The 22,836-nt window shown below is 40.5% G+C and overlaps 1 protein-coding gene across 3 annotated transcripts in view; it reads right to left on the bottom strand.

The window, feature by feature from the left end:
* The window catches only part of TASP1 (taspase 1), a 186,216-nt gene that overhangs the window by 27,611 nt on the left and 135,769 nt on the right, over nt 1–22,836 (bottom strand). For 2 of the 3 annotated variants that reach the window (XM_067565290.1, XM_067565291.1), the window contains one exon: nt 17,212–17,322. The exons of the other annotated variant lie outside the window; for it this stretch is intronic. In XM_067565290.1, coding sequence (XP_067421391.1) covers nt 17,212–17,322 — 111 coding nt within the window. The remainder of the gene's footprint in view (nt 1–17,211; nt 17,323–22,836) is intronic. 3 annotated transcript variants of the gene reach the window in all.

The following is a 22,836-nucleotide window of genomic DNA, read 5'->3' as shown; positions in this document are numbered from 1 at the left end:
TTTATATCTAACAATGCTGTCTGAATTATGGAGCTTAAAAATCTAATTCTACTTCAGAAATTCCCAAAAGCCTTACCTTCATTGATGGAACTTTGAAAAATTATAATAGGAAAACATCTTTGGAGGAGACTTTGACCTTATCATGAGAAGTTCAATTATATTCATTTTTCCCCATATAATTTTAAAGACTTTTTAAGAGGCGAGAGTACAAATCTTAATATTGCTCATTATCTCTTGAAACATATGCTTACAAAAGCAAGATGCATCAGGGTGACATGACAGTCTGACATTCAGATTTGTTAAAATTTACAATACCCAAGGTAATTATTTAGTACAATCAACATGCTCAACACAATGTCAGTTAGCCCTGCAGATAGTTAGATATGCAAAAGGTAAAATAATCTTAATACAAAGCTAAGGGTATATTCTCATCTTGTTTCAAAGTGAGTTGTATACATAAATCTCCATAAATTGCAGCTAGAACACATCATATGGCCATGGTGCAAGGAAAAAGCAAATATCATCACTGAAAAATGATAGTGACAGCACTAAGATGTCTGAAAGTGATGACATGTCACTATTGTTAAATATTGTTCAGACACAAGCCATTAATCCTACTACCAAATGTGTTAAGTGAAAGGTTAATTTAATTCACATACAATGCTACATGCTGTTCTTTCATGTCTCATTATGCTTGCATTTTAGTTCTATTAACTCTTTCATGAAAACAGTGTTGATTTCTTGGCATACTTCCTTTACATGTCAGTAATGCCAAATGCTACAACGGCACATAATCCTGTTTCTAATTCATTCATTTTTTCTGTTGAGACGCGTAAAGTGCATTTACAAGATCTTGCATATGTTCAGCAATACCCATTTTTGACTCAAATTACATAATATTTTAACAGTTTTAACTTTTTAATGATTGACTAACAAGTGCTGACCCTACAGAGCTACTACTGACTCCACTGGGAGGGATGAGCACGTATTTGAAAAAAATCAGGCTATAAATACATGAAGACGTTAAAAATTAAGAAAAATGCCTCCCATTGCTTCTGTAGCAATTTTTGAAGAATCGTTACAATATCAAATCTAAAAAAACTATTATATGCCAAAAAGACACTCTTCCCCCTCCACCCCCCCGCAAATGTCCCTGTATGGCTTGTTCCTTTATATCCAATACAGTGTCAGAAGAACTATAAGGATTCATCTCATGGACCTCTAGCTGCTTGGGAGAGCAAGACCTGGGAAATGCGGCAGGGGCAGCGTGTGCCACCGTTAGAAGAGTGAGACCTCTTTGGCTAGTTGAAGAATGTCAAATGACAACAATATCCTTGAGACGAGGTGAGTGAGGCAATATCTTTTATTGGACCAACTCATGTTGGTACCTTGCAGTCCCTTCAAACTCTTTGATTCTATGATTGTGTTGGTGAGAGAGACAAGCTTTCAAGTTACACAGAGCTCTTCTTCAGATCTGGGAAAGGTACTAAAGCCATGTCTACACTAGAGAGCTTCTAGTGGCACAGCTGTACCGATCACAGCTGTAGTCACCATAGGTGTGCGCACCGGGTGTACTGGGTGCGCCCAGGCACACCCTGATGCCGGGGAGTATAACCTTTTATATCTGTCCTGCAAATCTTTCAAATTTGGTCCAGTGGTGCTGCTGCCAAAAGACTGTGGGCATGCGCAATTTGTCGGCAGACAGGAAGAGAAAGCAAGCTGCCGCTGAAATGGAAGGAGATGCGCTATGCTCCGGTGGAAAGGAAGGCACCGCGCTCTCCCGCCGAAATCCCGTTCTTTGGGAGATTTCTCAGTGGCAGGTGGTACGCAGCGAGAATTCCGCCGGCGGGAAATTCAAATGTGGCCTGCCGGTGAAATTGACGTGGATACCCCGACAAAGATTCTGGGTGCATACCCTAATGTCAATCCCCTGGGTGCACACCCTAATCAAATGTGCTGCGCACGCTAATGGTAGTCACTATATGCTGATGGGAGTGTGCTCTCCCATCCGCATAATAAAACTACCTCCACAAGTGGCGGTAGCTATAGGACTGTCCACACTGGTGCTTCTGCCCGTGGTAACTTATGTTGCTCGGGGGGGTGTTTTTTCACACTCCCAAGTGACATAAGTTATACTGACAAAGTGGTAGTGTAGAAAAGCTGTCAGAGGTACGAAATACAAGGTTGAACAGATAGTTTAGCATAAGCAATTAGCACATATTCTCAGTGGCCACTGAAGATCAGTGGCACATTAACACCACTGAAGTCACAGTCTCAGACAGACAGGGGGGGTTAATGGATTATGGATATGGTTAAGATTTTGTCACGATTATTTTTAGTAAAAGTCATGGGCAGGTCATGGGCAATACACAAAAATTCAAGGACTTTTCTGTGACTTTTACTAAAAATAACAGGGTGGCAGCTCAGAGCTGCTGAGGGGGAAGGAAGTAGTGCAGCAGCTGGGAGCTGTGGGGCCTGTGGCCTGCTCCAGGCTCCCCCCATGGTGGCTCAGGGCTGCGGTGTCCTCCCGTCCCCACCTCACGGCTGGGAGCAGAGGGGTTCCTCCACCTCCCACAGCAGCTGACAGCTGCAGAGCTCCCTGGCGGTGGCTGAGAGATTCGGAGACCCTGTCATCAGTTGCCGCCAGTGGTGGGGACTTTGAAGCTCAGAGCCGCTGCAGACAGCGGAGGGACTGCAGAGCTCTGAGGTCCCTCTGCTGTCTGGAGCTGTGGGGCCCATGCCCACACCGGCTTGGGGCTTGGGATTCCTTCTACAGTGTCTCAGGGATGCGGTATCTGTCCGCCCCCACCTCGTGGCTGGGGGCATAGGGGTTCCTCCATCTCCCACAGCAGCTGACGGCTGTGGAGTTCCCTCACAGCGGCTGAGTGCTCCAGGGACCCTGCCATCAGCCACCACAGGTGGTGGGGACCCTGGAATCAGAGCCACCATGGGCAGCAGAAGGATCCTGGAAATGTGAGGTCCCCCTGCTGCCTGCAGCTCACAGCTGCAGAGTCTCTGCTACCTCTGAAGGTTCAAAGCCGGGGGTCTCGCCACCTGTCCTCATGGACGGCAGAAAGGATCCCTGCTTCCTGTGGCAGCTTGAAGCTATGAGGTCTCTGCTGCCTGCGCTGCCGGGGACCCCCGCCGCTTGCTCTGGAGGACAACAGCGGGGCCCCTTCAGCCTGCGGTGGCTCGGAGCTGGGGGGTCTCCACCGAGGCTAAGAAGGCTGAGAACTGCTTTTCTCCTTCGGGATCCTTGCAGCAGGGGGCAGCTGAGAGCTCTGGTCCCCACAGCCTCCAGAAGCTTAAAAGGATAATTTCACGGAGGGCTCTGGAAGTTATGGAATCCGTGACTTCCAGGACAAAATCTTATCCTTAGTTATGCATTGTTGTAATAATAAGGACACTGGGTTTATAGCTTAAGACCAAGATTTTTAGTGTTTATCAAAGTTATGTGTTCATTTGACAGTGTAGTAGTAATTGTCAGGTTTCACCCTCATAGTTATTATTGGGGCATATGGTGCACTCCATGAAGTACAGTGCATGTTATGATAGGCATTTGTAGGCTCCATGGATATTGAAAGGTGTATTGTGGGGGGTACTGATCATTGTAGCAGTGGAGATATGTCTGCAGGTTTTGCATCTGTTGTTCTGGCAGAGTCAGCTTCGAAGTAGAAGTAGAAGTGCTACAGCAGTGCAGCTACATCAGTGCAGCTGCGCCGCTATTAATTTGTAGTATAGACCTGCTCTTAGTAGCTTTCCCAGATTTGAGGAAGAGCTCTGTGTAGCTTGAAGGCTTGTCCCTCTCAGCCACAGAAATTGCTCCAATAAAAGATATTACCTCATCCACTTTGTCTAGTATTCTGACCAACAGGGCTGCACCAGCACTGCATACAACTATATTCTCTTTAGTCCCTGATCAGTCAAATATGGGCAGCTAGGAAGGAGGGGCTTGTAGCCCTGATTCAAAGTACAGCACACTTATGTGCATACTTCAATTTAAGCACATACTTAAGTGTTTTGGTGAATTAGGGCCTTACTGGGAGACCCTGTAAAGTAATGGAAACATGAAGTACTGTAGTGCGGAAATCCCTACATGGGATGATTTCAAGGCAGCTGTCATGGCTTTATGCTGTGTTAATATGCTACTACCTATGCGTCAGAAATTGATATCCTTACTCTGAACAGCACTTTACTACATAAGCAATGCCACATACGTTAATATAACTATTGGAGGAGTATGGTGCCACTACAGGAGAGTCAGTATCAGAATCTGATACTTTCTACAACATCGAGAATAAAGTCATAAAAAGTAATGACTCGATTCACATCAACCTGTATTTTATTTAGAGACAAACACACACATGTATATGCACGCGCATTTAAAACTGATGTTGCAGTCTTCAAAAAACACCTTTTGCAAGCAGTCATTTTAATCCAGTGAACTCTGAAATGCCTGGTTACAAGCTTTTTGAAAATTAGGTCTGTTATGCAATTGAAATAAACAATGCTATCAGATGTTGCTAGAATCTGCCTTCTTTGAAGCGCATGTGTTTATTAATGCTTGCCAAAATGTCCAATATCAGTAAAATCAAGAGAGTTTGGAATGTCAACTTACATTAAAACAAATGCATCTTTTTTTTTAAATAGGTGTTCTAGGAAGCCTGCAATTTTTTTTTAGACTATAGTATGTTTGGTAACAGCAAAAATATTAAATCTTTTAAATAACTTTGTTCCCCTTCAGGAGAGGGAGAGTGCAATTTCGTGCTTTTCCCAATTCTTGGGTATGAGATTTAATATCTAGTTCTCTCTCTTTACCAGTAAGAACAATATTTTCTAATATAATAAAAAGTCAGCCCTCTGAAATTACAGAATTTTAAAATTTCTTACGTGATAAAATTTGGCTACCAAGAAGTTATAATAAACATGTTAGAGAGCAGTATTAGAATAAGAAAATACCTCCTACGCCAGTATGGAATGCAAGATCTACATGAATTACATTTGACTGGTTTTTTCAGATTAAGTTTTTTCTCCCTCTATGCAGAAATGTGTTAACTAATTTATGTAAATACAATTTATAATATGTAGTGAACTAGTATTTAAAAAAACTAATTCTTAAGTGTTTTGGTGTATTGACTGCTTGTTTTTGTTTAAGAATGACTAATAATAATGGGTTTACATTAATATTACTGAATGCAAATAGTATGGTCATTAATACAAACCTGTTATCTTCCTGATTCTTAAGTGTTAGAATCATAGAAATTAGAGTTGGAAGGGAGGTCATCTAGTCCAAACACCTGCTCAAAGCAGGGCTAACCTCAGCTAAATCATCCCAGTCAGGGCTTTGTCAAGCCGCAGCTTAAAAACCTCTAAAGATGGAGATTCAATGTTATCAATGTTGAGGGACTAGGAATGTGCTCGAAATAATTTTTCTGTAGACCTACTATATACATTAAGCATAATCACACTAATCACAAACTAGAAAGAAACCTGTTATCTCACTCATTTTAAAGACATTTATTATTCATTTAAAAAGTTCACTGGCTTCTGATTTCTTCTCCATTTCTACATGCAAAGGATTTTGTGTTTTTAGCTCAGCCATGTGCACACTAACACCTTCAGGTAGCAGATTTTTCCCAGGATTCTTTGCACCAGATGCTATAGTACTTTAAATTATATCCACAGCACATGAAACCAGGGTATAAACTGATTCACTTGAATGGTTTAATAGCATAAGTCTGGGTTACAAAACAGCAAAGCTCATTCAAGAATGAGAACTCGGAATTTGACAGAGGAAAGAAAAGATGGCTGCGCCTGGTAAGGACAAATAGTTATTCTGGGGGTGGAGAAGTGGTAGTGCATACTTTTAAAGTTGAGTCCAAATTAGTGACTTGCTTCCTCCTTTCTAATCAGAGTGAGAAAGAGTCCCATCTTCAGATTAATCATCCCCAAAATTTTGTAAGAGTCACTTTCCCTTCTTCAGTTGGTACATTCACCCAGTCTTATAGAGTGCTACAATCATTGTTTGCTCTATTCATGGTCTATTTTGCTGCTGCTCCCAGCATGCTGTAAAGGACAGTGGGAGGGTGATGTCCTGGAAAAGTTTCCATATAGGGAAAAACATCAAATGGCAATAGATGCTGACAAGCAGATTAGCTCATGAGTGTTACAGAACAGGAGTAGGATAAAGAAGGATGTAAAGATATTGTCCAGGAGAAGTGATAGGGAGGCCCTGGACATGGGCTACAGAGAGAAGGAAAAAGGTGGGTGGCTATGAGGGCTGGCAGGAGAAAGAACAGAGGGGAGGAACATTTAAAAAACAAACGGCTTACATTTGCAACAGGAGGTTTCAGTATGAAACAGGTCATCTAGAGCTGCTTTAAAATGTATGTATAGATTTTGATTTGCAGTGCAAAAGCTTAGATTTAAAATGCAAGGCCTTAGGATTTATTTAAAATATACTTCTTCAGGAGGGATTCACTGCAATACAATAAATCTAAATGAAAACACTCCCAAAGACAAAGACTAGAATTAAGGAAAAGAGAAATTACTCATCTCGTAATTCAGCTTCCTTGAAGACAGAACTTTGGCAGGAGCCTCACACTCCTGGATTTTATGTTCTTTAGCTCAAGAAAAATGTTGGGGAGTTTTGCCTAAGAACTGGGTCTTCAGGAAACTGGTAGTGGGAACCCTACAACCAATGGTCCAGAGCCACCTAGGATTATCTGCTACCTTCGGAACCTTCCATTCAGTTCACATTTGAACAAGAAACGAAGGCTCCCGCGCAGAAATAAGTCAGTCACAAAATAAATTGAACAATTAGTGGCTCAAAATGGGATAGATCAATAAATATAATTTTTTTAAAAGTCACAAAACAGAGCTGCCTTCTAAACAAGTGGGTGAGAATCCTGCTAGAATATCTTCAGGGATATACCAGACTTGAAGAAGAGCTCCGTGTAGTTTGAAAGCTTGTCTCTTTCCCCAACAGAAGTCGGTCCAATAAAAGATATTACCTCATCCACATTGTCTTCATGGAAAGCAGAATTACAAAGTCAGTAATTCTCACTTCTCTCAAGGTACCATTTGGGCAAGACTCTCGGACCTAGAGATTAAGCTGCTTGAGGTATGTTCCAAACTAGGCGAAAGCCAGCACATTAGAGGCATTGATGGTAGTGAAGGCTGTAGTTATCGTTGCCCAACTCTCCATCACAAATCCCATTTTCAGTTGCATATAGGTTGGTCAAACTCTCCACCTGGGCTGAAGTTTTCCATGCCTGGTTTCTACTTCAGGAGGATTTTTAAGTACAGCTAAAAATGTTAATTGTTTCACAGAATAAGTTTAGGGAAGAATAAAGTTTGCCTAGGTTAAACTGATACAATCATTTAATTGAGAAGCTTTAGCACTTCCATGTTTTAGAACAGGGACATGAAATTTGGCAGGGTGAGGTCTTTGTGTCAGAGATGTGACTTTTGCCAGCCCTGTAAAAATCCACATAAACCCAGCAAAGTAACAAGTCTTTATCAAACACCCCTGATCTTCACAGGAGTTTGGCAGCTAAATTCTCCAAAGATTCCATCTGCATACAGCAAGTTCCAGTTCAGGGCTACAGGGGCTGAGCAGAACTTTCCTAGCATTACTCCTCCCAGGTAGAGGACCATCGTAGTGTTGGGCATAGGAACTAACAGGAGGGGGACTCCTGGACTCCCAATGTCCTGTCTCCCCCCACTAGGGCCGAGGAAGTGTGGAGAAGGAAGAGGAGGAAGCTGCCTGAGTGAAATGCAGAGGGGGTGAGGAGTAGATGGGTCTATAACTACTAGAGAACACTGTCCTCCAGCACCTGGAATTCAACCCAGGATTCCCAAGTCTCAACATTCCTCCCACATCTAATAGCTATGAATCCTACTGATAAAGTATGTTTGATCCCCCACTAGTAGCTGGTTCACTACCTCAAGTGGGAGAGGCCTGTGCTGAGGATCAAAAGGTCCCAAACCTACTGATGACCAACGCAGTGGATAGGTGAGGAGGTTTCCACATGAATATGTTTATTCATTTTTGCTTAGTTTAAAAACTCAGAAATTACACTAAAAACTACATTAAAACAGAATTAAGGTTGCAGAGTCAAGCATTCGAGAGTTAGGACATGCTAGAACTAAGGTTGCCCACGCAACCTTTATTATTAATTATTATTATTATTATTGTTAAATTGTATTGCGGTAGCACTTCAAAGCCTCAGTCATGAACCAGGCCCCCAATGGGCTAGGCACTACACAAACACAACAGAAACTGTCCCTGTTTCAAAGAGTTTAATTCAGCTCCCTTGTTTTTACTAATAATATACTCACATTCTATCCCAGCCAGAGTTCTTATGTGATGCTGGATAAGTCACAAACCAAAATTTGTCACAGTTGGCCACTATTTGAGAGTTCCTCATTTTCTGAATGCCCAATTTGAGACACATGGAAACTGGTTTGCAGAAGTGCAGAGCACTCATAACTGAAACTGAAGTCAGTAAGAACAGTGATTTGAATATATATTGTTAGAAAAATGTTAAGTGCTCCTAAAAATCATGCCATAGGTGTCTCAAGTGGGGCATCCCAAATTAGTGGATATTTTTGTCAATTATACTTGATTTCTCTGTTCCTTAATTCTTCATATGTAAAATGGTTATATATACCTCTGCAGCTTACAGGGATGGTTGTGAAGACAACTGTACTGCTATTTGTGAAGCACTGACATTATGCTGATGAGTGCCATAGAAGATCCAATGAGAAAATTAAACTGTATTCAGTGCTGGGTTTGAATAGTGTGCAATAACTGAGGTATGGGAACAACACACGAAATGAAGATGAAAAGAATTATTGAACTGCTACCTATTCAGTGAGCACTGACCATCCAGTAGACACAATGAGGAAGGGGTCCTATAGAAAAATAGTACCTGACCACAGAAGACTAACAATGCATACACACAAGAGGCTGACCTTTCCTGAATTAATTCCTGTTTGAATTAGAGTATACCTTTTAGATAAATATTTAATCTTGATTTTAAAATTGCCCATGATGGAGAATCCCCTGGTAGATTGCTCCAATGGTTAAATTACCCTCACCATTAAAAATTTCACCTTATTTCCAGTTTGAATTTGTTTAACTTCATCTTCCAACCACTGGATCTTGTTATAACTTTGTTCTACTGAAGAGCTCTTGATTATCAAATTTCTGTTCCCGGTGCATGCAGTGTAGTTGGGTCCCAGGATATTAGAGACATAATGTGTGTGAGGTAATAACTTCATTGAACTAACTTCTGTTGGTGAGAGAGACTCCAACTCTCTCACCAACAGAAGCTGGTCCAATAAAAGATATTACCTCATCCACCTTGTCCCTCTGTTCCTGTGTAGGCATTTATAGACTGATTAAGTGGCCCCTTAATCTTCTTTTTGTTAAACTGAATAGAGTGAGCTCTTTTCTAACAACACATGATTTCAAATCCTTTAATTCAGAGGTCCCCAAACTGTGGGGCATGAACCTCAGAGGGAGAGAGGGGGGGAGGGGGATTAGGTCCAGATCACTCTGTATCAGTGACTTGTCCTCTTGACGATTTATTACTGTCCCATTCTTTGTCATCTACAAACTTTTATTTAATGATTTTATATTTCCATCCAGGTCATTGATAAAAATGGGCTAAGAACAGATCACTGTGGAACTTCATTAGAAACATCCAGTTGATGCTTCCCCATTTACAGTTACATATTGAGACATATCAGCAAATTTTTAATCTATTTAATGTGTGACGTTGATTTTGTACAGTTCTAGTACTTTAATCAAAATGTCTTGCAGTAACAAGTCAAATGCCTTAATGAAATCCAGGTAGATCACATCTACTATATTTCATTTGTCTAAAAATCAGTTATCTTCTCAAAGAAAAGAAATCATGGTTTTACAAAAGATAAACCAACCTGTTATATTTTATCCCAATTACCGGTCACCTCTATGTCCTTAACTACTGTCTCTTTCAAAATTTGTTCCAAGACCTTGCATACCATTGAGGTCAAACTAACAGGCCTGTAGTTTCCTGCATCATTTTTTTCCACTTTCTTAAAAATAGGTACTTTATTAGCAATTATCCAGTCATAGGGAATGACTCATGAGTTTATGGATTCATTAAAAATCCTTGCTATTGGTCTTGCAATTTCATGTGTCAGTTCCTTTAATAGTCTTGGATGTAGATTATCTGGGACCCCCAATTTGGACCCATTAAGATGTTTGAATTTTACTTCCACCTTAGCTGTGGTAATTTCTACTTCCATGCCCTCATTTCCATTAACCCATCCTGCCACTACCCCCAAGCTCCTCATTACCCTTATTAAAAACCGAGACAATGTATTCATGACTAGATTATCTTTCATTTCCACCCCAACCTCAGTGGTCCCACTTCTTTCCTTGTTTTCTTTTTATTTATATGGCTATAGAACCATTTACTATTGATTTTAGTTTTCTTTGCAGCATCAACTCTGGCTTTTGGCAGTTCTCACATTTTTCCTAAACCTTCTAACCGCCATGAAGTATCTTGCCTTGCTGATCCTTCTCATCTTCCTTTCCTTGTAGGCTTTCTGCTTTCTCTTAATAACCTATCTGAGATGCTTGCTCATCCAGTTTGGTCTGCAACTCTTTCCTACACATTTTTCCCCTTGATTGTGATGCAGCTTCAGATAGCTTCTGCAATTTTGACTTAAATAATTCCAAGCCTCCTCCACATCTAGATCCTTGAATTCTTTAATCCAGTCCACTTCCCTAACTAATTCCCTTTTTTTTTTTTTTTTTTTTTAAGTTTGTTCTTTTGAAATCAAGGACCCTCATTGCAGACCTATTTTTGTTTATCGTCCCATTTAGTTTCAACTGATCACTTGAACTAAGGCTTTTCTCTAAACCAGTTCTCCTATGAAATCCTTGCTATTTACCAATACTAAATCTAAAAGGGAATCACCTTGTTGGTTTGGTGACTATTTGATGAAGAAATCAGACAGGAATATCTGGGACCTACTGTGACCCATCTGGGCCAAGGGTAGCCACCTAAAAATGCCAAAGTCAGGGCAGGCTGCAAAAGGAGAGCAGATTCTCCCAGCACTGGTGGATGACACTGATCAGACTTCCTAACCAGCCACAAACAATGCTTTTGATTCCCAGACTGGTCACCAAGAAGCTAAAACAAGATATATACAGCCCCCTTTACTGAATTTCAGTCTCAGGTCCCCAATCAGCCACTAGGTCCAGTAAAGAGTTAAGTTATTTAAAACTCTACTCTTTACCAAAAAGGTTCTCCTGACCCCAGAGTCAGCCACATTACCAAATCAATATAAGTTTGGATCTTACTCAAAATACCATGCTGCCAGCCAATCCTTTAGTAACTAAAACTAAAGGTTTATTATAAAAGGAAAGAAACAAACTATAAATGTTAAATGACTAAAGCAATCAGGTACATACAAATGACTTGAAAGCCCATATATATCAGGTTTCTAGTAGAATTGTGGGGTTTGCAGACTTGTATAGTCCCTCTGGTGTATATCTAGTACCTGGATGGGTCTCAGTCCTTTGTTTCACAGCTTCAGTTGTAGATGAGTTAATCCAGAGGTAGGTGAAGGCTGAAGACTAAAGACTGACTGAAGACAAAATGGATGTGGTGCAACTGCCTTTTATGTCCCTTGGCCTTTGCCATGCTGCTTGTGGAAATTTACAGAAATAAGATGGAGTCAAGGGTCACATGAGTAAGTCCTGGTGACTCATCAGGTGTATCCCTGGCTTCTACCCCTGGGCCCACTGTACCTGTGAGTTTCCTTAATTGGCCATTAAGCAGGCTAGTGCTGCAGCCATCCTGTCTGGGGAGTCACCCAGAAACAAAGCACAAGTTGAAATACAGATACATCAAACATATCCATAACTTTCAATACAAATATGACACATGAACATAAATAATATCATCATACTTAGCAAACTATAACCTTTCTAATGGTCCCTGACATGGCATATCTCATATGAATTATTGTAATGATCAAATACTGATGTTAAATAATATCACAAATGGTCCCCCTAATTCAGCCAGTGTCACACCTACTACTATTAAAAGCACTTGTCCTCCAATCTATACCTGAGAAATTAAAGTCTCCCATAATCACAGAATTCCCAGAAGTATTTATTTAATTAAAAATGTTAAAGAGGTCTCTATCCATATCCAAATCTGATCCTGGGAGTCTATAGAAGACCCTAAGCGCTATCCCAGTGGAGCCTTTGTTACCATTCTTCCCCAAAGTGATTTTGACCCAAAATGATTCTGTTTTTTTCATTCCACCACTTCTGATTTCTTTACAGTCTACCTCATCATTAATATACAAATTCCTAACTTCTGGTTTATATTCATTTCTATTAATTTCCCATTTCTTCTATATAAGTTGCCTTTACTTCCCCTCTCAGTCATTATGTGTTTTGGTTTTTTTTAAAGCAGCATGATTTCTCTCAACTGTGGCTTTTTGGGCATCTAGTACGATGTTCTTAAACAATTCTCAATTATCATTCAAATTTTTTGATTTAAATTCTTCCTCTCATCTGATTTGGCTCAATTGTTTTAAGTATTGTGAAACTGGCTCTTTCAAAGCATCAAGTGTACACACACACACACACACACACACACACACACACACACACACACACACACACACACACACACACACACACACACACACACACACACACACACACACACACACACACACCCACACACACAGCCCCCCCCCCCCCTCCTCTGGTTTGGTCTTTATTCTGTTCACACATACCATATGTGATAAAGTCACGATCACGTATACATCAGCTACCACCAATTTTTAGTTCTGTGATTAATTCCTTTATCAAGACAAGGTCTAAATAAAGACTTCCCCCATGTTGGATGCAACACTTTGTTAGGAAATTGTTATTTCTAATGCTTAGAAATTCCAACGATGTTTTAGGACTGCCAGCATGAGATCTCTAACATATATCACTCAGACTGGAGTCCTCTCCACCCCCTGATCACTCAGCTTTGCCCCCCTCATATATTATAGATAGGTGCTTTAGGAGCTGGTCATCCTGTCTACTAGTGTGATTTGATGCTCTTTAGCAGACATCAACTAATTCACCATCTTGTACTTTATCTGTTAGGACACTCAACTATAAGTATTTCAGACATTTTCTTCAACATTGTCAATGACTTGGAAACAGGTTGTCATTTTTAATAACCCTCCCCTTTTCAATAATAATAACCCTCATTCAATCCTTCCTAAATAGGTTATAACCATTGATTTTAATATTCCAATCATAGGAATCTTCCCACAAGGTTTCAGTAATATCAACTAGGTCAAATTTTTGCTCATAAAACAAACAATTACAATTCCTCTTCTTTGTTACCCAGGCCCTTAGCAATGGTATGTAGGCAATTAAAGACTTTCTTCTCTTCACATCTTTTGGATGTCTTGATTAATTTTGTTATCAACTTATTGATTTTGTGCTAACTTAGTGCATGTTTGTTCCCTTTTGTTATTGTGTAACTCCCTCCTGACTACTCTTGGAACAAAAAATGTATGTTACAAGATCATAGAATCATAGAGTTGGAAGGGATCTCAGGAGGTCATCTAGTCCAACCCCCTGATCAAAGCAGGATTAACCAGGACTAACCTCAGCTAAATAATCCCAGCCAGGGCTTTGTCAAGCCGCATCTTAAAAACCTCCAAAGGTGGAGATTCCACCACCTCCCTAGGTAACCCATTCCAGTGCTTCACCACCCTCCTAGCGATAAACTTTTTCCTAATGTCCAACCTAGTCCTCCCCCACTGCAATTCGAGACCTTTGCACCTTGTTCTGTCATCTGCCACCACTGAGAACAGCCTAGCTCCATCCTCCCTGGAACCCCCTTTCAGGTACTTAAAGGCTGCTATCAAATCCCCTTTCATTCTTCTTTTCTGCAGACTAAACAAGCCTAGTTCCCTCAGCCTCTCCTCAGAAGTCTTGTGCTCCAGCCCCCTAATCATTTTTGTTGCCCTCCACTGGACTCTCTCCAACTTCTCCACATCCTTTTTGTAGTGGGGGCCCAAAACCGGACACAATACTCCAAATGCGGCCTCACCAATGCCGAATAGAGGGGAATAATCACTTCCCGCAATCTGCTGGCAATGCTCCTATTAATGCAGCCCAATATGCTATTAGCCTTCTTGGCAACCAGGGCACACTGCTGGCTCATATCCAGCTTCTTATCCACTGTTACCCCCAGGTCCTTTTCTGCAGAACTGCTGCCTAGCTCATCGGTCCCCAGTCTGTAACTGTGCATGGGATTCTTCCGTCCTAAGTGCAGGACTCTACACTTGTCCTTGTTGAACCTCATCAGATTTCTTTTGGCCCAATCCTCCAGTTTGTTTAGGTCCTTCTGTATCCTATCTTTACCTTCCAGGGTATCTACCACTCCCCCTAGCTTAGTGTCACCTGCAAACTTGCTGAGGGTGCAATCTACCCCATCCTCCAGATCATTGATGGGGGACCATATTCTGGATGTAGTGAAACAAACAGACTTTGGGATCATGACAGATAACCAATGGCCTGAGACCTTCCAGTGCACTGCTAGGCTAATGCAATCACCAGATGCATAAACAGGTGATCATCAAGTAAGAGTGGAGAGGTGATATGACTTCTGTATACAGTATTAGCAAAACAGTTACCATAAGATTGTGTCCAGTCCATTGTGTCCAGTTTTAGCAAACACACTTCATAAAAGAGGTTGAAAAATCACAAAGGTTTCAGAAAAGAGCTATAATAATTTCAGGTCTTGCAAACATCTTATAGCACAAGGCTGAAGCTCAATGTATTTAGTTTACCCAGGAGAAGGTTAAGAGGAGACTAGGTACCTAAGTAGAGAAGATATTGATAGGGGAAAAATGTATAACAAGATCCAATGGCTGGAAGTTTAAACTAGACAAATTCAGACTAAGGCTGTGTCTACATTATATGCTAGGAGTGTGATTTCCAGCTCATGTACACATACTTAATACTAGCTCTCAACTGAGCTAGCATGCTAAAAATAGCAGCATCACCACAGTAGCACAGGCAGCAGCAGTGGTGGCACAGGTTAACCACTCCAAGTACAAGCCAACCTGAACAATGTGGGTATCTATGAGGGATGGCTAGCCTGTACCATTACTGCCACTGCCCATACCACTGTTGTCTGTGTCACTATGACTACACTACTATATTTTTAGAGTGCTATCTCAAATGAGACCTAGTTGAGTATGTGTACACAAGCTCTGAATCACACTCCTAGTTTGTAGTGTAGATGTAGCCTTTAAGTTTTAAAAAAAAAAATTTGATAATTAATTAATAATCTGCTTTAAGAGTGCAGCTTAATTAATAATTTAAATAAATAAGGTTATTAATTAAAGATAATTAATTTACATATGGATGTCGTGGATTTTCCAGCACTTGACATTTTAAATCAAGATTAGATATCTTTCTAAAAATATGTTATAGCTCAGTCAGAAGTTAAAGGCTTGATTCAGAAACTGGGTGAGGGTCTATAGCCCATGTAAATGCAGAAGGTCATACTACATGATCAGAATAGCACCTTTTCTCACTAATTTCCATGAAAACCTCTACTAGTTGAATTAAAAGACTAACTGCACCATTACTGTTGCCAGCTAATACCATTATCTTTGGGTCAACCACTAAAAAGGAACAATAATGAAACAGTGGGTTACATATGCATGAATAGCTCTTTTTACAGACGATATAGCTAGATATAAATTTGACAGGTTCTTTTTAAGAGGTAATGTGAAGAGGTAATGTGACTGGTTATGGCTCTGATTTTCAAGCTGCTCCAGCTCCAACATAATATTATGGTGACCCTCATGCAGCTCTAACTTATGGACAATTAGCTATGACACGTAAGGGACCATACATTAGCTGTCAATTGGCACAGTATAAGTAGAAATCTGCTGCCCCAACTCCTTCCCCTTTAGCCTTTCATGACTTCTACACTGCGGTGCAGTGGGAAAGTGTTGGTGTAGAAGCCAGGATTACTAACACAAAGTTAACTTCTGATGAAGGATTTATTGACTTAATAGCTTCAGCCAGATTCCACTCCTTTTGTAATGCTCAAGCAGCACGAAAGGGCTGGAATGGGAGTGGAAGATATGGTCTCTGGGTTCCATTCCTACTTATGCCACAAGTGACCGTTAATCATTCCATAAAATTGTGAGACTTATGCTTGTCTCCCTTCCACAGTAGTAATGAAGTTGCAAAGGTTGCAATGTGCACACATTATTAGCAATCAGCAGAGAAGGCAAGAAAAACATATGATCTTCTGGTTCCCAGACCAGTGCAAATTCCCTTAGTCCAAAGAATATTTTGATAGGAGAAAAGCAGTAATAGCAGGAAGAAAAGAATGACTCGTTTTGTATGACATCTGTCTAGAGGCCAAGCAGGGATGAAGTCCACAGTGTAGACTGAATAATTAGGCATTTCAGGAACAAACACATGTCAAGTCCTATTGTGCACATTCACATATCAGTTCTGAGACTTATCTGGATGGATTTTCATGGGAATAGCAAAGAGAATTTCTGAACCCTATGGCCCAAGTGACCCCCACTGCCAAATTTCAAGTCATGTTCCAAACCATCATAAAAGTTCTTGTCTCAAAGAATGAAGAGGTAAACATTATCTAGCACATGTTGGCATGCAAAGTATTGACCAGCATTAACAGCAGGATGTATGTGGGTGCATATGTCCTTCTTGACCAGAAATGTGATGTTCTATATTGCAAGAAAGTGTTTTAAATGTATTTAAAAAAAAAAAAAAAAAAAGAATCCAAGCAACTAAAATGAAAACATTAGTTTGTCTACATTGTGTCTAAAAGGGCTCTGGCTCCATACAGCAATATGGATCACATTTAAGTTCACAAATGGCAATTTAAGAGGCATAGTCTCACCCACACTTTTCAAAGACAAAAAATATTTACAACTTCCACTCTGTCCCTCCTTCAGAGCTTTCTTGATCCAAAGTATTTCAATGACAGTAACAGATGCTTACTTTTTACACCAAATGCCCCTATTTATGGCTTTCAATTACATGTGATTTTTATTTCACCCCTTGCATGGTTCGTAATCTCAGCATCTCCTGTTCACAATAAAACAATACAAAAATCTTCTTACCTAGTAGAGTCTGCTTTTCTTGTAAAGAGTCAGGCTCTGCAGAACATCTGCAAGATCGAAGAACTATCACTCCACCAAGTACACCATCTTCATTGGCTAGAAAAGGTGAACCTAGGTAGAATTGGGAGGGAGGGAGTTGTTACTTGCAAAAGGATGTTTTTTTAATTTGCCTACTTCCCTTTAAACTTGCCACCCAGGGCTGAAGAAACTGCCAACTCATGATAATATTTCTAAATAAATGTCAATTTCATTTCTCTTTTGAGAATTGTCATTGTTTCTGATGGGTAAATGTTGTACTCACTTGATGGGTCAGGCAGACCTAGACTCCCCCATCGTCCACTTGGCAAAAGTAACATTGAGAACTGCCAAGACAGCTTTAGCACGAAGGGCTGAATATTCATTATTTTCTTCAGAATGGAAATACAACCAGATTAAAGGATAAAAACATATATAAAAACAACTGACAAGCTTTGATCAGCTCTTCAAGGTCATTTAGTACCCTTTTGCTTAGTGGTCTGGAGCACAACTGCAAAGCTCTGATTTACTACCTTAGAATATATTTCAAACAAATAAGAAGACACAGTATCTAACACAAATATTTCTAGTAATAGAATTCTGTGGGTGACTTGAATTTCAATGTCTCAATCCTGAGGACTTTGGATTTCAGTGGGAGTTGCGGGTGCTCAGACTTTAGTATCAGATCCTACTTCCAGTGAAATTAAAATTTTGCCATCCCTTTCAGTTGGGGCAGGGCCCATCCTCAAATTGGTGACATATAGGGTATTGTGGCTTAAAAAGGATTATTACACCTGATGAGACCAAACAGACTAAACCAAATTGCTGTTTGATCAAACTACATTTATTCCAAGAAGGCAGGGAATTTTTATTTTTTAGTTACCATAAGTATTAAATGTTAAGTTTATTCTAATTTGTGATTTTTTCCTACACCATTAACAACCTGTTCCCCGCCCACCCCCCAAAAAAGCTTCACTAACACACAGTTAAGGTTGCAAGCACTTGATGGTATCTTCCAGAACATGAAAACTGTGCTAGGAAGCCAAGAAATGTCGAATTTAGATTCCCTTACAAAAAAGTGTTATGGTTACAATAAAAGAAACAAGTGGTAGAAAGCTGAGAAATACAGTGTTAAAGTGCCCCTTTTTAATACCATACAGCCTTAACTCTGCCAACTTTCATCCCTGTCCAGAGGGGTCCATAGAGAGCATGCTTTACTGTAGTGCTGTTCAAATACCACTTTGTTAAAGTATGTTCAGGAACCTTAAGTGCGCGCCAGGAAGGTCTACACAGACCAATTAATGCATAACTCTTTAGTGCACCTTAGAAATCACACTCCCATAGGGCACATTACCCCAGTGTACAGACAGGCCCTTAGTTTCATTACTGATTCACACTGAGATAGCACCTGCAGTCCCAATCAGAATTGAAGTTCAAATGTGCTAGGTACTGTATAAACCCATAGATAGTACCTACCCCCCAGAAGTTACCATCTACTCCATCTCCCCATACGCTAATTAAATGTAATTGGTTGATAATACACTCTAAATCACTCTATATATTTGGGTTTAAGGTTAGCGTCCACCACTTCCTAAGAATGTCAGTATTTCTAGAACAATTTGCTGTCCCATATGACAGGTAGAAAGTAAAGTCCCAAACCTGTCATTTGATTAACGTAAGCAGGCCCTTATGCCTATGTAGTCCCACTGAAGTCTAAGATACTCCATGTTGATGTAGGGGTCTACACTAGACAGATCAGATGGCAGAACTGGGCCCTAAAATGTTTTTTAAAGATCTATGCCTATGTGTAGGAAGGTATATAATGGTGTAAGTATAGATACCAAGGTTTGTTTCAGATATCAGTTACACCAATATAAATGTAGAGCAACTTCCTTGATTTTAATGGAGTTATTCTGGATTTAAACTGGAGTACCTGAGATCAGATATTAGCCTGAGAGCATTTGTGTACCATATGTATTCCAGTGTGTTGTTATATTTTGATTTTATACTTTTATCTTTAAACACCATGGGGCATCAAGTTAAAGAAAATTAGTCATGTTATCACATGCCATGTTTACCAGTATCTTTAAAAAAAAAAAAAGGCAAAATATATTGAAAAGAGTCTATATTTAAGAAAAAGGATCTGAAAATTTAAGTTTTATGATTCTATATCCATTTGTTCTCACATTAAGGGAATTAAAAACTGAACCTTAGCTTACTGTCAGAGTTGAGAAACAAATTGCCATTGGAGAGAGACTGTCAACCTGAAAATCAAGTGTTCGAACATTTTGGCCCTTTCATATTTAGAAGCAATACTGAAGATTTTCATAGCTTAATAAAGTTGGGGATATTTGAGCCATTTTTCCAGTTTGTTTCCTTTTTCCTTTTTTCAATTTGTCCATTTGTCCATTCCACTTCAAGAATGTGTGCGCCCAGTGCACCAGAGCCAGAGATTTTTCCCCTTAGAACTACCTGTTGGGGCAGTGCATGCAACTTTTTAGCATTCTTGTGCTGCAGTCCAATTGTATAAATGGCAGAGCTGCCACCAACCCTCCTCAGTCCCTTCTTACTAGCTAGAGATTCTGACATAGAAGGGAAGGACAGTGGGTTGTGGAATGGAAATGTGCAACATATCTTGAAGAACATCAATTACAGAACAGGTCAGTAACCTTTTTTAATTTGAGTGATTATACATTTACATTCCACTTCAGGTGACTTAAAAGCAGTTCAGTCTGCAAAAGGGTGGGTTTCAGAGTCTACCTTAACAGTGATTATAGAACTGCTCACCCAAATTTTGCATCATCTCTGGATTGCTGAGATATAGCATAGTGACTTGTAAAAGTACACACTCTTGACTGTGTTGCAGCTTTACAAATGTCCCTTATAGGTACCTGAGCCAGAAAAACTGTGGACGTTGCTTGGGATCTTGTGGAATGCGCTACTACCATGCTTCGTGGAGGTACTTTGGCAATATCATATCACTGTCTGAAGCAGGAAGAAATCCAGGATAAAATCTTTGCATGGAGACCAGGAGGCCTTTCATCCTGTCTGCAAGTGAAATAAACAGCTGAGAGATGATGATCTAACTGATCTTGTTCTATCCAAGTAAAAAGCCAATGCTTTTCAGACATCCAAGGCATAAAGCCTTTTTCTGTCCTTATGAGAATGGGGCTTAGTCAGTAAGTTTATTGCTTGATTAAGATGGAGCGCTGAGACAACCTTAGGAACTTCAGATGAGGATGTAATATATCTTGTCCTTATAAAATTTACATAAGGAGGATATACAACCAATGCAAGTAATTCTGTCCCCCTTTCTTGTGGAGGTAATGACCACCAAGCTACCTTTGTAGATGGATGAAGCAAAGAACAAGTAGTCATCAGTTTGAAGAGAGAACCCACCAACATTGCCAGCACCAAATTCAAGTCCCAGGGAGGAGAAGGATCCTTAATATGGGGGTACAGCTTGTCCAAACCCTTCAAGAACCCGACTGACATAGGGTTAGACAATACTGAGCAGCCCTCATTTGGTGAGTATAATGTGGAGAGAGCTGCCTGGTGAACTCTGAGAGAACTAAAAGAGGCCTTGTTGCTTCAGTCGCAACAAATGCATGAAACTTGCTGGATTTGAAGCCAGGACTGGTGAAACTGCTTCAACAGGTAAGAATACCTGCTAGATGGCTTCTTGCTGTTCAAAAAGATGTTTTACCTATCTACATAACACCCTGCCACTTGAGGGGTTAAGCATGGAGCATCCATGACACAAGATGGAGTGTAGATAGGTTGGGGTGTAGCATCCGATTGTGGTACTGGGAAATTATGTTCAGATCCCAAGATAGAGCCAAAGGAATCCTGACTGACAGGCTCAGAAGTGTGGAGAACCAATGCTGGTGAGGCCAAGCTGGTTCTAGGAGGATCATTAGAAAATCATTCTGTATAACACCTCCTGAAGCAGACAAATCAGAGAATAGACATAAAGCAGCTTTTCTTTCCAAGAGAGGAAAGCATCTGAAAGGAAGTCCTGACTGTTACATGCCCTGGAACAAAACAGATGACATTTTCTGTTCAGTCGAGTGGCAAACAGATCTGTGTGTGGAATTCCCCAAGTCTGAAAAATGAATCTCACAACATCCAGCCTGAGAGACTGCTCATGTTCTCCACTGAACCACCTGCTTAGATGATCTGCCAGGCTGTGGCACCAGGGAAGTGAGAGGCTTTGAGAGGTATTGCATTGTTGATACAAATTTCCCAAAGATCCATTTCTTCTTGACAATCTGATCTCGCCCCTCATGTCTGTTCACGCAGAACATGCTTGCAGCATTGTCTGTGGAGACTTTTAAAGTCACTCCATTGACATGAGGAAAAAAAAAACCAACATGCAAAACAAATTGATCACAACTTTGGTACATTATGTGGAGAGCTAGACCTTGATGCAGTCATAATCCTTGAGTCTGTAAATTGTCTAGGTGAACTCCCTAACCTAGAGAAAAAGGGTCTGTAATGAGAGTCATCATTGGCAGAGTTAAGGTAAAGGGAATTCCCATGCACACATTGGCCACTGTAGAGTCTAGGATTGCCCCTATCAAACTGTTCTCTGTACTATAGAGAAGACCGATTTGCCATCATTGATTAACATACCCAGATATTTGAAAAGGGACTGGATCCTGGCCAAATTGATTTCCATTTGGAGCTTGGATTGACCTTGTACAAGCCAGTCATCAAGGTAGTGAAACACTTGTACACCTGCTTTCCTTAGAAATGCAGCTACCACCACTAGGCATTTTGTAAATACTCATGGGCTACAGACAGGTCAAAGGGGAGCATCATAGACTGATTTGGGTATTATCTGACATCTTAGGAATGTCTTGTGACTTTGGTGGATAGCTACATGGAAATGTATGTTCACTTTGACAGCAGAGTACCAGTCACTAGGATGTAGGGAGGGGATGATGGAGGCTAGGGTGACCATGTAAAACTTTATTTTCTTTATATATCTCAGGTCCAAAATGGCCTGAGACCTCCTTTTGCCTTTGGAATCAAAAAGTATCAAACAGAAATCCTTCCTTCAGTGGAGAAGGGGAACATCTTCTATAGTTCCCAACTGCAGAACAGACTGCACCTGTTGGAGGAAAACAGCCTTGTGAGAATGGTCCCTGAAGAGGGGCAGGGAATGGGGTAGAGAGGGAGAGAGGGAAATAAAATGCAGGGTTTAATTGTTCTACAGTGCTTAGAACCATCAATCCAAGGTAATATGAGCAAAGTACATAAGAAATGGGACAACCTGTTGGAAAAAATAGACAAAGGGGAAATCCTGGATTGTCTGCTGGATCTCTGGAGGGAGATTTGATGACTGCAGCCACAAATATCTGCATACAGTTATTGCAGATGCTATAATTCTGGCTGCAGAGTCAGCCTCATCTAAGGCTGCTTGAAGAGAGGTCCACGCCAGCCATTTGTCTTTGTCTAACATGGCCTGGAATTCCTGTCTGGTATCCTCGATCAACTTGTCCGAGAACTTTAATGCAGTGGCGGCTGAATCATAAATCACAAAATAGTTATTTCCACCCCTACTCAATGTATAATTTAACAACTATTTAAAAGCTTACCTTATTT

This window comes from Emydura macquarii, unplaced genomic scaffold, assembly GCF_026122565.2.
Source record: "Emydura macquarii macquarii isolate MOO-44397 ecotype Brisbane River unplaced genomic scaffold, CSIRO-AGI_Emac_v2 contig_2676, whole genome shotgun sequence".
In the NCBI taxonomy this organism is placed as follows: Eukaryota; Metazoa; Chordata; order Testudines; family Chelidae; genus Emydura; species Emydura macquarii.
Note: the sequence above shows the minus strand (reverse complement) of the source record. Positions and strands in the feature narration are given on the sequence as shown.